The 18,264-nt window shown below is 36.0% G+C and overlaps 1 protein-coding gene across 1 annotated transcript in view; it reads right to left on the bottom strand.

The window, feature by feature from the left end:
* Positions 1 to 3,571: 3,571 nt before the first annotated feature.
* Positions 3,572 to 18,264, bottom strand: part of MUC19 (mucin 19, oligomeric) — a 154,335-nt gene continuing 139,642 nt past the window's right edge. Inside the window, 16 exon segments of the mRNA XM_066254398.1 lie at positions 3,572 to 3,925; positions 4,594 to 4,702; positions 5,336 to 5,371; positions 6,300 to 6,414; positions 7,823 to 7,860; positions 8,190 to 8,352; positions 8,438 to 8,469; positions 10,689 to 10,718; positions 12,287 to 12,334; positions 12,505 to 12,560; positions 12,867 to 12,951; positions 13,039 to 13,092; positions 14,441 to 14,494; positions 14,957 to 14,986; positions 15,120 to 15,173; positions 15,463 to 15,510. Of these exon segments, the coding sequence (XP_066110495.1) occupies positions 3,742 to 3,925; positions 4,594 to 4,702; positions 5,336 to 5,371; positions 6,300 to 6,414; positions 7,823 to 7,860; positions 8,190 to 8,352; positions 8,438 to 8,469; positions 10,689 to 10,718; positions 12,287 to 12,334; positions 12,505 to 12,560; positions 12,867 to 12,951; positions 13,039 to 13,092; positions 14,441 to 14,494; positions 14,957 to 14,986; positions 15,120 to 15,173; positions 15,463 to 15,510 (1,136 nt within the window). The 3' untranslated portion in view covers positions 3,572 to 3,741.

Below are 18,264 nucleotides of genomic sequence, written 5' to 3'. Positions count from 1 at the left end.
TACGAAGCCAAACCTAGATTTAAGGACTATAGAAACAGACTCCACTTTTTGGTGGAAAGAAAGGTAAATCCATGTGGCAAGGTTGTATGTAAGAGAATGAGGGAATTTGTGGCCATTTAGCAATCTACCACACCACACAAGGTGACACCACTACTATTTCTTATGTGAGGGCTTGCAATAATACCATTTCCACTTCTGCTTTCATGCACTATATCAGTCAGTCTGCTGCCATTCCTTTTTCTAAACACCTTCAAAGATTTTTTAATCTTTTTTTTTATAATAAAGCCAAACTATTTGCTCTTTGTACCCTAGGTGACCAGTCCTTGACATCCTCTGATGTAACCTCACACCAGTCTTCTTTCTGTTCCTACTTTGGGATGTTTCTCACATTTAGCTTCAAATAGCTGGCTTTTTCTTGTTTCAGGTCTGAGTGAGATCATCCCAGGTGTGGTAAACATCACTAATACATACCTCTTTTTTGGACACATATGAAAGTTTATATTTCCAAACTCCCTTATAACATGGTAAGGATATTTGACCAGTTCTGGTTAGTGGATCATAAGCAAAAATAAAATGTGTCATTTCTAGGTTGAGTCAGTGGGAAGTGCTCTGCTCAATAGTCCAATCTCTCTTCTTCCCTTACTGTTGCCATTGGAAAGCCTCATGTTGAAAACGCAACCACAAGATTAAAGTCGCTTGGATTGGCTGAGTCACTACATGAAGGATTACAGTCTTAGAGAGTTTATAAACCCAGTGTATTTTGCTGAATGAGAAATAAACTTTGTTATAAAGCATCACAGTTTTGGACTTAATTGATTACAGCGTATTCTAGCCTCTCCTGACACACTAAGAACATAGTGATAGTAGCTTTTTCATACTGCTCTCATTCTCTGTCTTCACAATCTGACTTTTCTCATAGCTCCTAACAATATTTATTTCCCGTTACTCTCCCACTCAACTAGAATATAAACTCTACGTAAGGAATTTTACCTGCTTATGTATTTTTGTATTTCTAGAACTTAGAATAGCAACTGTTTGGTAAATATTTGCTGAAGGAATCAATGTGGTGTGTATTGCAGAGCACTCTCCTGTATACCAGATTGGGTTATACAGCTTATACAGCTACACACAATTTGCAAAGCAAAACCCAACAGGCAAATTCTCAGCCAAATGTATTGGAAGACCATAATAGTAACTTAATAATATATGTTGATATTTTCAATGAGAGAAGTTTGTGAAAATGACAAATAAAATGCTTTTTTTTAATTGTTAAAAACAGGCACAGATCAAAACTTTGGGGAATAGCTATATAAATATACCAGCAGTACTTCCATTTATTTCTTTTCTTTTCTGAGACAGCCACAACCTAAATGAGCAAAGACTTGGTATTAAGACTACTGAACCAACTCACAAAAAAAGATAATTGAGAAGACATGAAAACACTACTTCCTTACCTGACCTCTATTCCCATCTGTAATGCTGGTGGCCGAGGCCAGGCAGGTTCATACTGGATTCAGGCAGACGGTAGAGAAACTGCAAAGCCAGAAAGTGTCGGGCCATACCCGTTTATTGGAGGCTCCCAAGACAGGCGAGCAAATCAGCAACAAAATGGAAAGAGCTGATAAACAAAGGAAAATCTGCTATTCGCAGTAAGGGCGAGGGAGCAAGGAAAACCGCACCCCACAGTGGTGCGGGAGCAACCTGGGAGAATCACCACCCAGGGCAAGCACCCACAGCTTTATATAGGCCATGCACATGTGCTCATGCACTAATCAAGTAAAGTGCTGACAGCTGGTAAACCCGCTAGCAAGCCTAACACAGCTGCCCCACACCATCCAAAAAGGAGGGGCTATTTCACATACACCAGCAGGTCAACACTGACTTGCAGTATAAGGCAGGGGTCCCCAAACTACGGCCCGCGGGCTGCACGCGGCCCCCTGAGGCCATTTATCCGGTCCCCGCCACACTTTCGGAAGGGGCACCTCTTTCATTGGTGGTCAGTGAGAGGAGCATAGTTCCCATTGAAATACTGGTCAGTTTGTTGATTTAAATTTACTTGTTCTTTATTTTAAATATTGTATTTGTTTCCGTTTTGTTTTTTTACTTTAAAATAAGATATGTGCAGTGTGTATAGGGATTTGTTCATAGTTTTTTTTATAGTCCGGTCCTCCAACGGTCTGAGGGACAGTGAACTGGCCCCCTGTGTAAAAAGTTTGGGGACCCCTGGTATAAGGGCAGCTTTATACCTCTACTCATTGTTCCCAAAGCATATTGCTCTCTTATAACCATCATAAGAAGTAGTGGCTGGTGCTTTATGAGGATTCTGGCATCATTAAGAGCTCCATCTCTAATACAATTGAATTTAACCCTAACTTGCATAGAAAAACAAGTCTATTTCTGACTGAAGCCCTCATGGAAGGCTCATGGTCTTTGTCATAAGACTCCTGAATCCATGCAAATCGAGGAATATGGGTGAACAACTTATTCAATGTCTCTGAATAATATATACAGCTAAGAAATTTCCTGAATATGGGAATTAGGGCCTAGAGCAACAGAAATACTCTTGGGGGCTAGTGATACCTGAGCCACATATTACTTCAACAAAATTATCTAACTGAGGCAAATGTATTTGAAAATCAAGGCAGACAATGAATAGAAGAGGAGAAATGTGTTAGCAAATAGAATCTAAGAGAGAAGTTGCTTTTCTCTTGCTGCTTTTGAGATTCTCGCCTCTTTAGTTTTGACAATTTTATTATAATGTGTGTCAGTAGGGGTCTCTTTGAATACCTCTTATTTGGAAATCCCTGGGTTTCCTGGTTCTGGATATATATTTCTTTCCTCCTGTTGGGGAGGTTTCCAGCCATTATTTTTTGAATAAACTTTCTGCCCCTTCCCCTCTCTCTTCTCCTTCTGGGACCTCTATAATGTGTACATTGGTTCTCATAGCATTGTTACCTAAGTCCCTCAAGCTATTTTTACCCCTTTTTCATTCTTTTTTCTTTCACTTCTCTGATTAGTTGAATTTCACTCCCTTCTCTTCCAGTTATATCAATGTCTATAATTCAGAGAAGAGGCTGGAACTGGATGTGCAGACTGGAAATACTCAGTGTGCAGAGATCCACCAGTGTTGATGAAATCATCTACAGAACCTGAGTAAATTGAGAAGAGGAACAGGGTGGAATTCCGGAGAACTGAGAGTGAAAGGACATGTAAGTGACATGTTCACAAAATGTAGGAGCATCAGTTAAAAGTGATGTAACAAAAACACCAAGGAAAATGATTGAAGAAAAGAAGACTGAAGATGATATCAGACCTTATAGAAAGAATGACAAGAAGGTCGAATGTGTCTTAGGCAGAGGGATTGTAGTAGAATAAAAAGGGTGATGTAACCTGTGTAGAAAAATGAGGAGAGAGAACAAAGAGCACATTTTTAGTAAGTTTAACTGGGAAGGGAAGGAACAAAACAGGATAATGGCCTTATGAGATGAAATAAGACTATGTTGGAGAGCCATGACATGACTCGTCTTATTGCTATCAAATAAATACATGTACTCACTAATTGTTTGCAAAATTGTATTTATTTTTCTAAATCCAGTCAACAAAAGGACAAAACACCTCACAATTAGAACTCACTTTCTGATGGAGATATAAACGTTTAGCCATTCTCTCAGCAGAGTGATTCTTCTTCTCCGCTTATCCAGTAAATACCTGCCGGTTACAGCTGGAGGAGTAATGCTAGCACTATTTGGCCGCTGAGGATGCAGACTGATGGCACTTGTCTAAGCAAGAGCATGCTGTGATGTGCCTGTATCTGTAAGGCATCGTACTGCCATTAGGGCAGTCAAGAACGATGTCTCTAAACTCGTAGTTTTCTTCTCGGCAGCAAAGGCAGGAATTTTCCAACTGAAAGATATCATAATTGTACCTAAAAGAAAATATTCCATAATAATTATTTTTGGAATGTCTCTTGAAATACATTAGCATCAATGCTTAACTTTTAATTGTCTAAGTAATTTACTAAGGCACCCAACCAGTTTATTTTTTTCCTACACTTTGAATTGCATTTACCCTCACTATAAATTTCTGATGTAGATCAGTGATAAGTGGTTAAGATCAAAGGGAAGAGGAAAACAAATTCAAATGGAGATTTATGATCCCATAATTAGGGCATTATGGTGCAAAAAATAAATAGAACAGATTTTTAAATATACAACTTAATGACATGTTATTTTCCATAAATTAATTTATATGTGAAAAGTGTACATAAAAATGTAATATGTTATATATCTAAAATATATACTTTTAAAAAGAGTATTTGCTTAAGGAACTCCTTGTAATCACTGTATGACTATAAATACATTTGCTATAAATGTATTATGTTTGATATATAGAGAAAGCTACTTCAAAATGATTCATTCCTTCAAAAAATGTCTACTTGTCATATCTTAATATTTGAGATATTAAGGTCCTGATCATTAGCTTTCATATGCTAAGTTTTCCACATAACATTTTGAAAGCTTTATTGCCTTCGTAATGTTACAAAATTAACATGCAGTACACATTCAATAAACAAAACAAAACATAACACCTCACCTGATGCTTTTCTTGCATTCTCCTACGCATCTTGCCATCTCGAGTCTTTTCTTGCAACCATTGTACCGAACAGTCACATTAACAGTTGAAGATCTGCAATTGGTATTACCTAAAACAAAATGGACCAGAGTCAGAAAGGTTTAATTAACATCAACAATTACTAAGTCTCAGTATTCTGAACCATAATTAGAGGATAATAACTACTCCACAATATTATTGATAGGATTAAGTATTTTAGCAACCAGCACAAAGTATCTGTTTAATACTAAGCAAATGTTATATTATTATTGCTATTATTATTACCATAGAAGAAGAGGAAAGGAGGAAGAAAGAAACAGGGAGAAGGAAGGAATAAAGAAGAGGGAGAGAAGGAAAGAAAGAGGAGCATGGTAGCTTTTGAGACCCATTTTCTTATTGCTGGTCATTTTTATGACCTAATATACCAATTTATAGTATAACCGGTGGATGTTAAGAGAGAGAGTTAACTTTTTTCCCCATGAAAATTAAATTTTCTTCCTTGTAAGTGTTACTGGTTTTTATTAGGAGGAATATTGTAACCAACACAAATAACGATAGTCTATTATGTGCAAATTACAATTGTTAGTATATGCATAAGATTAGAATACCTATTGTGCTAAAAACACAGGAGACTTTCTCTTAGTGATATGCCATTTTGTTTTAAAGAAGCAATTTTTTCAAGCAGTTTACCTTTCCTCTACACATGGAGCTTAATTTTACTTACATGTATAGCAACATTTTTTTGAATCATAGACTCTGTCTTCCTATATGGGTGAGAGAAAAAGAAAAAAAAAGACTGAAAATTTTCTGTATTTTTCTCTAAATAATATAACATCTTAATTTATTGAAAGAGTATCACAAAGGAGGGGGGAATGGACAGATAAACATGCTAATCTTAGATTCAGTAAGCACAGAGTAGCAGTAAAAATGAGACTGAGTATTAACACTAATTTTTGCAACAGTGGCTTGAAAGGGGAAAAAATATTTAAACTAATATTTTTTAAATAAAATGCAAAGAAATAAAAAATTAGTTCTTATTTGTTTTAATTGAAAAATACTTTAATACATCAAGTTTATCACAGGCAGAAATTTTTACTTTACATATTATTATACTCTTAAACTTATCAATGTCTCAGAGTAAAAGTATAATACATGTTGAAATCCAATATTGGAGTTATAAAATAAAGCTTTAAATTATATTATCAATTATATCTTCAGAAAGAAAAATAAGTTAAGCTTAAACCTTCCTTAGTAACTTAAATATAAGCAGTTATTAATACAAACCCTTCACCATATTTGGGAGGGATAAAAATAAAGACTGGTACAAAGGAAAATCTGAAAAGTAAACATATGGAATTAAATGAAAATTTTGTATTTTTATGGAAAATTATTAATCTGACTCCACAAGTCTTGAGAGCAAACCAGGTTTGTTTGTTTAAAACTAACAACATGCTTTCTACAGTAACTTACTTCTAGAATAGCAGTAGATTAAGTTTGACAGAGCATTCAAATGTATCTTTGATATTGAAAATATACTTCACAATAAAAGGTGAATGACATAATCTAGAATGAAATATACATGAGGTCTACTGGCCAGACACAAACTTTTCCAAATGACAAAAAAAGACAGTTTGTGTTTGCATTGAATATGAAAAGTGAATCTGTTGTTTGTTACTTGAGAAGATGACTCACTTCTGCACACCATGTCTGCTTCGGGCAGTCTTGGACTGTTGCAATGAAACCAGTATTGTGGCAGGAGTAGGAGACGCAAGGGTTGTTGGGGTCGTCAAATGAAGCACCAATCTGGAGATATGGAGAGGAGAGAGTAAAGCAATCATCCACCTTGACTTATTATTGAGGTTGATAATAAAACCTACTAAAAAAAAATCACATTCATGATGTTTGGTGAATTTCCAGAAGCACTTTCAGCCATTAGGTTAAAATGTAAGGAAACGTGGAATGAAAGCCTTCTACTTCCATGAATAAGTCAGAGTTCCCCTTTGAGAGCACAGAATGTGTCAAGACTCTCAACTAAGATCCACATACAGTTACCTGAGAACACATTTTAAGTATTTCCCAGAAAAGTTATTTTATTTGGAGTAGTCACTGACCAATTTTTATACTCTATGTTTAAGGGGGGGGGGAAGAAATCCAAATGGAGAAAAAATGTCATAAAATAGGTTTATCACAGATCAAAAGTCACATCTTCTATCTTTGCTGAGTTTCTATACCTTTTTAAAAATGTTTTAAATGGATTGGTTGGGGTGACACTGGTCAGCAAAATTATAAAACTTTCGGGTACATGAACTTTTAAAACCCCCCAGATTGCTTTATAATTAATGTTCAAAATTTAAGCACCAGTTTGGAAAACTGTATTTCTTTCAGGGCCTCCACCACAAAATAAACTTTCTTTTAAACTGGAATTTGATTATTTCAATTATTTTGCATATAAATCATTGGCAGTAAAACATTTCCTTTGTTCTTTAAACATTATCACATTTTATGTTTAAAAACTGTCATAGATTCTCAAGCCAGGTTACCTTTGGAAACTAAAAATTAAGAAACTAAAAATTGAGTATGATAAATGAGTTACCAAATTAAAACTCTCATAGGCTTTGTTTCTATGTATTTCCTAGCACACCACATATATTTTATTGCGGATCATTAAAAATATTTAGTATTGCCAGTTCAATATACTGAAGTCAATTTGAGAATCATCTGTTTTTTATAGCTCCCTGATACTTTTGCTAAGAAATTAAATTACTATTTAAAATGCCAAATCAATTGTCAAAACCCCCCGCTGAATAAACTGTATTGCTATAGTCTCACAATGGGGTTCTAGTCTTTGGGGTTTTCTTATTTGATCTCTGACAGTTTAGCCATCTGATCTTTCAGGTTATAATTACTGTTTAACTCTGTTCATTGATTTGAAGGCTACAAAGTGTGTCTTTTCCATCTGGCGAGACCTGTGGGAATTATTCAGAAGCTCCATTGCTTGGTAGTTAATGATCAAGTATATTTTTTCCCTTTGAAGTAAGCCATGCTGAGTGTTAGATTTGACATTCCTTTAAAAATTGAATATGGGGGGGGGGGTGGAGAATGAGCAAATTCCGCCCATCATTATCTATGAAATTTTCATGTCATAAGCTGAAAGAGCCTGCTTTATTCGTAATTATAATAATAAAAATATGATAAATAGAAACAACCTTACCTTATAGTCAGTATTATTAAATAAACATGTTCTTGGTTCTGAAAAATAAATACATCATTTTATCCAAAAAATATTTTAATTCTTTTTTATTTACAAAACAAGAATTGTAAATGTGATTGTATTAATTAGTCAATTATAATGTTCTTCCTATAATACCGCTATATCCCTTTAATCTGATCGTATTCGTAACTGTTAATTCTGGGTTTCCTTCACTTCAAAATAGTAATTTTAAGAGGACAAATATTGATTGTTTTATTTATCACACCCATTTAGTATAGTGTTTGACATATTAATAACTCAATAAATATCTCTCAAATATGTGAGTAAAGAAACAATTCAATTCAAATAATGCATTATGAATACACACCACAGTGTCCAATTTCACAGCAGGTATCGTTATCTTTGAACTTTATAAGCCTCTCTCCAGTTCTGCATGTGGGTGGAGAAGGGCACTCCTTAGGTGTACAGTCTAGAGCATTTGCATCAGTACAGGTGCATTTGTGGCAATTAGCAGTCCATACGTCTCCAGGCTACAGAAACAAAGTTTAGACTTCTATTGAAATACTTGGAATGACAGCAAATTTGCATGAAAGAAGAGAAAAATTATGTACTTACAGATTTCTCTTCTCCCAATGGACCATGGCAAACTGTTAACATGAAATGATAAATGCTGATTAAATTTGGCAAAATACAACCATCTGTTATTTATAGATAAATACCAGGTGGCCAATGCTGTAACTAACACTAGGACTTCAAAGACACAGAATTATAGAGGAATGTATGGTACCGTAAGACGGAAAAGTCATATTCACCTACTTTGAGCAAACTGTCCCTAATACAATCACACACACACACACACACACACACACACACACCAACATATGAGAATTCTTCATTTCTCCTAGCAGTGTCATTAAATCTACTGGCTACTGTTTTACGGTCTGACCTTTGCCTCCATAACCCTATAAGTCACCAAGACTTTATAATCACCAGTCTCAAGGGCCTTCTCAGTTTTTCAAGTTCCCTTATAAAAGCTGACATTTGAAACTCTCATCTTGAAAATGTTCTCCTTCCTTCAGATTCAACATTCTGAAATTCCTTTATTATCAGCTCTTCCTCTTTCCTCTTATTTTGTCTCTAGTCTTCCCTTCGTACTCTCCCTCATTATAATATAGGTCCACTGTAATATCAATTGGATGACTCTTTAGCTCCAGTCCAGACATCTCGGGTGAGCGAAGGACCCAGATCTCACTCAGCCTAAGAAATGCCAGTCAATCTGTAAGAACTTCAAACTCTCTGTGCACAGTACAGATTGTATCATCTTGCTCATCTAAACTGGTTTCCTCCTGTGAAGGACCAAACCATTCTCTCAATCATTTAAGCTTAAAACTTTGTGTCATTTTGATTCCTTCCTTTCTTTACTTAATATCCAATATAGATCAAAATCCTGTTATCTTCATCCTTATTTAATTCCTTCTTTCCCTGGTTCTACTTGTTGTAATACTAACTCCTTATCATTGACGTAGCATACTCTGGCTTTTTCAGAGGTTACTATGATTCAGACCTCTTTTCTGTCCCCTTACAGTCCTATAAAATAAATACTTTCTTCTAGCATTCTAGCTTCCGAGGTTGCCATAATGTGACTCCAATCTCAACCTTGTCTCACTTTTTTCACTTACATACCCTGAAGTAGTCAACATAATTGTTCTCAAATTACAATTCTGTAATAAAATACCAGACAGTCTGTCCAAAGTATATAATATAGGCAATATTGTGACATATGACATAAACTCTCTATATTTTATATTTTAAAATATAAAATCTATTTTCAGCTTTATATAAAAGCTGCCTATGTTTCTTTGAAAATATCCCATCTCCTACTATAGTCTAAGATCAGAGAATCATTTTTGGTAACTTTTGTCACTTTCTACAAAGCACATCACCTTGGCTTGAGAAAGCAGGAACTCAAAACCCTCTAAAATTATGGAACTCTGTTTAACCTTAATTTTTATCACTATAATTCAGTCCTCAGAAAAGCTGGAATTATCTAGTTTAAAATATATTATCAAGTGACAATATTTTCATTAAGATATTAAATAATTACATGAAACACTTTATTTAGTAGGTAAACCTTATTTAAGTTGATAACATCTGTCTGGTTTGGTCTTATTAATTTGCATGGTAGAAAACAGACTGCCACTCACTATTTATCTGGTGAAGAAAAGCTAACATCACCCACTTTAAGTTTTTATATCCTATAACATTTTCATAGCTAGTGACTTTTATTGGCATGACCTCTGAAATCTGTTTTATAAGACTCATTAATGCAAAATGATTGCCTTTCCTTTCCTTCCTTTTCTTTCTTTCTTTCTTTCTTTCTTTCTTTCTTTCTTTCTTTCTTTCTTTCTTTCTTTCTTTCTTCCTTTCTCTCTTTCTTTCTTTCTGTGAGAGAAGGGGAGGCAGAGACAGATTCCTGTATGTGCACCAAACAGGATTTATCCGGCAAGCTCCCTATAGGGTGATGATTTGCCCATCTGAGGCATTGCTCTATTGTTTGGCAATCAACTTATTTTTAGAGTTTGAGGCAGAGGCCACCAGAGCCTTCCTCAGCACCCAGGGCCAGCTTGCTAGGATCAATCAAGCCATGGCCATGGGAGGAGGAGAGAAAGAGAAGGAGAAAGGAGAAGAGAGAGAGAGAGAGGGAGAGAGAAGGGAAGGGGGAGGGATGGAGAAGCAGATGGTCACTTCTCTTGTGTGCCCTGACCAGGATTCAAACCCAGGACATCCACATATCAGGGCTGATGCTCTAACACTGAGCCAATGGGGCAGGGCTGAATGATCACTTTTCAAGTGCAGGTATTCTTACCTGGAGGTGGTGGAAGTGATGCTGGACATCCTGTGTAAATAGAGACAGCTCAGGTTAGCCTCTAAAGCTCTTAGAAAAGTTTTGGGGTAAATATAGTAATATCATTACTGAAAAAACTGACTATACTGCTAGTCTTCCAAACAGACACATTTTATTTAACATCCCTTTTTCTCCTAATGGCCTTTGAAGTTCCACCATTAGAAAGTGTTCCTTTTGGATCTCATAGTTTAATGGGAGGGGCATATGAGTGTCTGAAGGAGAAATGGGAAAACATCAAGGTAAACTTCTCTTCAAATTTTCTTGGAAGACAATTCTAGTGAACAGGACAATAAAATATAAAATCAAAATAAGAAAAGAATATATAGGAAAAATATAAGTATTTTTAGTTTCTTACTTTTAGTTGTTTCAAAATTTTAATCTTTTTGTCTTCTAGAACTTCTTGAACTATTTCAATTTTGTTCTATCCTCACCCCCACCCACTGCTTAATTTGGCCATATGTTCCTTTTTGAGCTTTCACACATCTTGTGTTTTGGTCAATTCAACAATTTATTGATATATTCCATATTACATTTTCAAACAGCTAAAAATAAGCTTAATACTTTTATTCTACCAACTAAGCAAAAGTCTGTCCTAGAAGCAACAGGCTATTTGAGAGGAACTTAAAATTTCTGCATGTTTAGGTAAAGAGATGCTGACAAGTAATAGGTACAGAACACAGAAAAGAAATAAAAGATGTGGGTGTTTGAGGTATCAAATATCTCTTTACTCAGGGAGGCTAGGCTAATTCCTAATTAAGAAAGCAGCAGCAGGAGAGAGAGAAATAATTTATTTAGCATAAAAACAGCAGAAAAATCTTCCCTGACCAGAATTCCAAGAGCTCATTGAAGATATTTGTGAGAAGAACCATAAAGAACAATCCCTAATCTCCACATAATCATCTGAGTAATTTCTCTCAAACACCTGATTATATAACTGCTCACAAAACTTGGGGGATATTTTATAGCTTCATATTCATTTTAAAATATCCCCTAATTTTTGTGAGCAGTATATTATTCTCTTAACAAAAATTCTTAAAGGGATCCCATTTAGTGTCTCATGTAAGTTTGGAAATAAGATTCTTCATGAACTTTCCTCTACTTACCTTTCCAATTTCAATTCTTCCCTAAACCTCATACAGTCATCACTATAATCTGGTTGCTTCCTGAATTCACTCATGCTGTCTCATGTCTCTGTCTTACAAGGGCTGCTTGGTAGGCTTCCCTTCTCACCCCAGCCAATGTTAAACTCAATCCTATCTTTTCTGATGCCTTCACTCAATAGTACCAACTAACAGGCAGAAATGAATGCTCTCCTCTCACTGCACCCCTGGGACCATAATTGTGCATAATTGTTTAAAGGTTAGCATCATATACTCTGTAAAGTCAGTTTCTGTGCCTATAATAATCCCCCTAACACACACAAATAATAAAATGGCAAGGGCTATATTTTATTGATATTTTTGCCATTAGTGTTGGTTCTAGTGTCCAACACATATAAGGTATTTAAGGAATATTCGTTGAATAAGTAGCAAAGAAATGAGGACTTTTCCCATACTGACCTGTTTTATTTTCAGTTTCTTGATTTTCTGTTGCTACTACAGTGGTTTCTGAGTGAAAATAAAAGGATGATGTTGTTTTATTATTTGAATAACATCTATATGCATATCAAGTCTGTGTATGTGAGTGTACAAATGATCACACAAATTTATGCCCAAGGAAAGCTTGAATAAGTTGTGGAATAGACGATTTATCTCAACATTTGGATATTTCATTTTACCTGGGTAGGACACTTTGGGGCTTGTTTTTATTCCCCTTGACACTGAGGTGAAGCCTGTAGAAATAAATATTTCAAAAATTCAGGAATAGCACATTTCACACTCTCATACTCAGAGATTTCAAACTAAGAACTTTATAATTAAGAGTTCTGGAGAAGCATTCTGGTGAAAGCCTGACCCAAAAATGTCTGAGAAAAAAAAAATATTCATAGCTGAACTTCAAAGTTCCCTAAGGAAATTTAACATAATCCTCCTAGCTTTTCTGTCCTGTTTCTTTTCCACCATTCCTCTCCTCTAAACTCAACTCCTCATACATAACCACAGGCATACTTCATCAAAGAGTTTGTATCACTGTCATTCATATGTTTGCATTCCAGTTCCAGAGGTTTCCTTGTCTCTGTGGAAGCAGTGACAATTTAGGGAGGAACAAAAGTAAGGGGTATAAGGAACTGAAGAAGCTTGAGTTTAACTTCTGAAAGCTATCATGTCTTCTGAGATGCCACCAAGCAAAATTTATTTATTATTATTTTACTTACCTGTGGAAGAAATTCCAGAAGCAATGGTTGTTTCAGATGTTTCTGTGAAGGTATCTAAAATGAGTAGCAGAAGAGCAATGAACTTTTTCTGGTCTCAAAAGAATATACTAAGACATCTCTACATTGAACAAATGTCTCAAAGCACTTAGAGTATATTCAGGCATCTATCAAGGCTTCCGCCACAGAAACACAAGAGGTCTCTATCTTAGCAGCTTCTTGCTCACAGAAATGAATGAAATATTTTTTTATGACCCTGGCAAATGTCTCACTTATAAGTTCCCTTCTCTAAATGACAAGACCTCTTTCCACACTTAATTCTTTTACTCCTTATAACTTGATTTCTTGGTTATCCTGTATCAGCTTTGGGGAAACAGAGTGAGATAAAATGAGAAAACATCTCTGTTGATGAAGACGGCCTTAACATCCTCTTCAGCCTGATTAAATTTTAGGCTTGTTTCTTCCTAACTATAGGTCCTTGGACACCCTTTCTTAGAGCATATACTTTAGAAAATCTGCAATTGTACGTTTTTTTTCTCTGCCTCTTTGAGATGCAAAGTCTCTAGCCGGTTTTATAATCCAGGAATTTTTTTTTCAAAGACCTGGGAGCCACCCCTTTGACATGTGATCACCAAGAATAATAGCACCCTTATCTCCCAGTCTCCGTGAAAGATAGGAGCCTAATTTCATTCTATAAGCACCAATTAGCAAACATAGATGGCCTAATCACTTAGACCAGGGGTAGTCAACCTTTTTATACCTATCGCCCACTTTTGTATCTCTGTTAGTAGTAAAATTTTCTAACCGCCCACTGGTTCCACAGTAATGGTGATTTATAAAGTAGGGAAGTAAGTTTACTTTATAAAATTTATAAAGCAGAGTTACAGCAAGTTAAAGCATATAATAATAATTATTTACCAAGTACTTTATGTTGGGTTTTTGCTAAATTTGGCAGAATAAATCTTTATGAAACAACTTACTGTAGTTAAATCTATCTTTTTATTTATTCTTTGGTTGCTCTGCTACTGCCCACCATGAAAGCTGGAACACCCACTAGTGGGCAGTAGGGACCAGGTTGACTACCACTGACTTAGACCAACCTCTCCTCAAGGCCTGCCCTCCAGTACTTTTCCACTAGTTCACCCAGCTCTTAAAACTCCCCTGCCTTTTGTTTCAGCAGAGTTGAATTCAAAATCTTACCCTTATTGCAATGGTTTTGACACCTAATGCAATAATCTTAAAGTCTTTCTTGTGTATTAAAGTCCATCTGGTACGATTTTCCTTTTACAGTTTAAGTTGGATATTCATTCAAAGAGCTAAGTATTGGTTATCTGTAATACTTGGGTGTTAAAGGGAGAAGAATGTTTAGCATGTAAACTTCATTTCAGGCAGTCATTTCCATTACCTGGGCTGGAACTTTCCGGGACGCCAGTAATCTCACTTGATACCACAGTAGTACCTGCAAAGGCAAATGAAGAACACTTCATTTCAGATGCACCTCTTATCACTATTTTCAAAGATCAACAAAAAGAGAAAGTAAATCAGATGAAATTCTGGGCCAACAGCTGCAGCTAACCCAAAGGGTACCTTCGTGAATCACAAAAAACTACATTCTTGGACAGATAAGGCCTCATGGATTTACACCTTGTTGGAAGGATGTTGGCTAGATTTTAGCCTCTACTCCTTTGTTTAGCAGGTGTCCATGTTTACCTTTAAAACTTACCTGGGAACTCTGGTCTGAGCTAAAAAAAAAAACTCAGAGCAAGAAGAGAACCTTCGATGTCTGGAAAAGCACATTCCCACTAAGCTTCTGCCATATTTCCTGGGCCTTTTATCTTTACCCTCAATGTCCCCTTCTGTTAAGTACAAGGCATGGGAATCATTAACAAGAAGGTAACAGGTCTGTATCATTGACACTTACGTGTTTGCATTCCAGTTCCAGTGGTAGCCCCTAAGAGAGGCAAACAAGAACGGAGTCAGGACTGCTGTGCTGATGCTACAACAGACAGTCAATTCCAGAGAAGGGCTCTTACTTTCTTAGGTTTAGCTATTAAAAGCCAATTACGTACTAAATATTTACTTGCCTGTATTGGAACTTCCAGAAATAACTGTCGTACCAAAGGCTATCCCAGTGATACCTGTAATAAAAAGGAAGAATGAGCCTTCCAAAGGCTTTCTCTTCCTAAGAAGAGTGTGGTATTGGCGAGTGTTCCTGTTCCTCCAAAGCAAGGAAAAGCATTTAATAATTTTTCGTATACTAAATGTTAGCCAGAAATATTGTTCAATGCACTTTCTAATGCTTGCGTGTTCAAAGAAAAAAAGGGGTAGGAGAAATTCCCAATTGCCTCATAGATCTTATTTCTCTAAATCTAGAATCTAATTACTAAATTAGACAATGCTTGTACGTTTTTACGTCCCTATGCTTACCTGTTTTACTTCCAGTAGGTTGGCTCCCTGGAATTATGTTGGTGGCTCCTGAAAAATAAAAAAAAATAAAAATGGAAAAATGGAAAAGATTAAGAATCTTAAAATTTTAATTAATTATATCAGAAAAACAGTTCTCCTCTCTAATTTCAAAGTTTTCTAACTATAAAGCTTGGCCCTCTGAAAAAAGAATCTTATACACAAGCACACACGTCCCCTGAAAATTCTGGTTGTTTCTGGTTGATTTGAGATCCTGAATCCCTCAATTTAGAACCAGTGCAGTCTCCTGGGTCACATGTCAGAACTCCAACACTCTGTTTTATGGGTTTGACTTAATTTATATTGCCAACTTTTGAACCTAAATTATTTCTTTTTTTTAGGCTCCTTTGCCTTTGACTATTCCTTAAAACCCAAAGAATCATGTTTTAACTTTTTTGTCTTCTCATCTCACTTTCTATGTTCACCCTAAACAAACTCTCCAGTATTCAGCATTTCAAGTTCCGTTTGTGAGCAAACGACTGACAGATTTCTCTCTCCAGTGCAGGCCTCTCTTCTGCATCTAGTTGTGCTTCTCATTCCAGCTCAGCATGCTACCCGGCTACCTCAGGATACCTCGCAGGATTTAAACTTAAACTCAAACTGTGATTCACTTTTTATTCCTATCAGTTACCATGTTTTCCCCTCCTTTGGTGTATTCCTAAATTTTGTGGATGATACTATCATTTATTCACCCAGGCAACCAAACCATGGACTAAAATTCAAGTAAACTTCTTCCTATTATTCATCTTCCAACACCACACTCTACTGGATTCTAACTTGTCAACACACTGCACATCCTTCTGTCCTCTCTTTCCTCACATCACTCCCTTTTTTAGTCTCTAATCATGTCTCATTTTAAACAGTTTCAAACTGGATGGCATATCTCTACTCTTACTCTCTTTCAAATCAATCCTCCAGCTTGTCTAGTTAATCTTCCAAAAATGCAAATCTGTGTATGGTCATCAATCTACCAAAAACATTTAAATTGCTCTTTTTTGCCATTGGAATTTGTTTCAATATTCTTTTTATTTTTTATTTTTTTTACAAAATCCATTTTTTTTAAGAGAGAGACAGAAAAGTCAGAGAGAGGGATAGACAGGGACAGACAGACAGGAACGGAGAGAGACGAGAAGCATCAATCTTAATTTTTTCGTTGCGACACCTTAGTTGTTCATTGATTGCTTTCTCATATGTGCCTTGACCGTGGGCCTTCAGCAGACCGAGTAACCCCTTGCTCGAGCCAGCGACCTTGGGTCCAAGCTGCTGAGCTTTGCTCAAACCAGATGAGCCTGCACTCAAGCTGGTGACCTCGGGGTCTCGAACCTGGGTCCTCTGTATCCCAGTCTGACGCTCTATTCACTGCGCCACTGCCTGGTCAGATTGTTTCAATATTTTTTGTGTTACAACCTCGCCCTATGTTATAATACTGTTATGGAATATAAACTTGATGGGTGAGCTTTACTTCCTCACTTCAGATAATTTTTATAATAATATTGTTATGTAGAGGCTCCAAGCACCTGCCTTTGCTGTGCTCGCCTAACACATGGGTTGTATTCCACAAGCATACCAGATTTTTAGAATTTCCTGGGCTATTTTACACCCCTACTCTTTATATAATAGAGAAAATATTTCCCTAATAAATTTCTTGAGTAAACAAAAACTTTTAATGTGAGACCATCCTATGTTTAAGTCATCTTCATTTACCTGGACTAGAAACTTCTTGGTAGCTGGTGACATTACCTGATATAATAGTAGTACCTATGAAGAAAAGTAGGGAGATACTTTACCAAAAAATATATTTTTGTCCCCATTAAGGTGCCTATGCTGGGAAGTATGTCTTAATAAAGATGCAGCTGATAAAATCTTTAGACCAGGAAATTTAAGTGCCTTAAGATAGACACCGATGTTCAGATGAGAAGACTTTTATCTCCCACCAATAGCAAAATCCAGTAGTAATCAATTAAACTCAACAATTCTATAATGCTATGACTGACCTCTTTGTATTCCATTCCCAGTGGTATTACTGCCCGAAATGGTGGTCCCTGGGAAAAAAAATTAAGGTAATTTTAAGCAATTCTATAATCTGGATACTATTATGTATTGTGATAATAGAAGGCATATTCCCAAAGAAGACTGCTTTTTGCCTGAGATTCTGAAAGAGAGTACATGTCAGTAACTTTGACTATCCTGTGTTGAAATCTCCAGGAAAACAAATATGGTGAGAGAAGAAGCTGTGCAAGTAAAACTTGAAATGGAAATTAAACTAAGATTGAGGGAGATTGTGAAATTGAGAGAGAGAGAGAGAGAGATGATAGTAATAACTTTTTTTTTTTGCTCTGAAAATATTATAGACTTAAATAAATTGACATGTTTCTAAGCAGTAAGGGGGAGGGGCTTCTTTAAACAGAGAATAATAAACACCATGTTGCCCCACAAACTTTCATTTTTCCAAACCAATATTTGGCAAAAGTCACATTCTGGAGCCCTTTTTCTGTGGTTTAATGGTTTGTCCCCCAAAAAAGTGATTTTTCTTTTTTCACTTGGTTTACTTCCTATGACTTGGCTTCTTGATGCTTCAATAGAGACTCCTTGGGTGTGTGTGTGTGTGTGTGTGTGTGTGTGTGTACACGGGGTGGGGGTGCAATTTTAAAACATTTTTTAATATGTTGGGACATTACTTGTAAAAAGAAACGCATGAGAATGGGTTTTCTATTTAAGAGAAGCCCAAGATAAATGAATTAAACATATCTACTAACCAGGACGGGC

This window comes from Saccopteryx bilineata, chromosome 2 (genome assembly GCF_036850765.1).
Source record: "Saccopteryx bilineata isolate mSacBil1 chromosome 2, mSacBil1_pri_phased_curated, whole genome shotgun sequence".
NCBI lineage: Eukaryota > Metazoa > Chordata > Mammalia > Chiroptera > Emballonuridae > Saccopteryx > Saccopteryx bilineata.
Note: the sequence above shows the minus strand (reverse complement) of the source record. Positions and strands in the feature narration are given on the sequence as shown.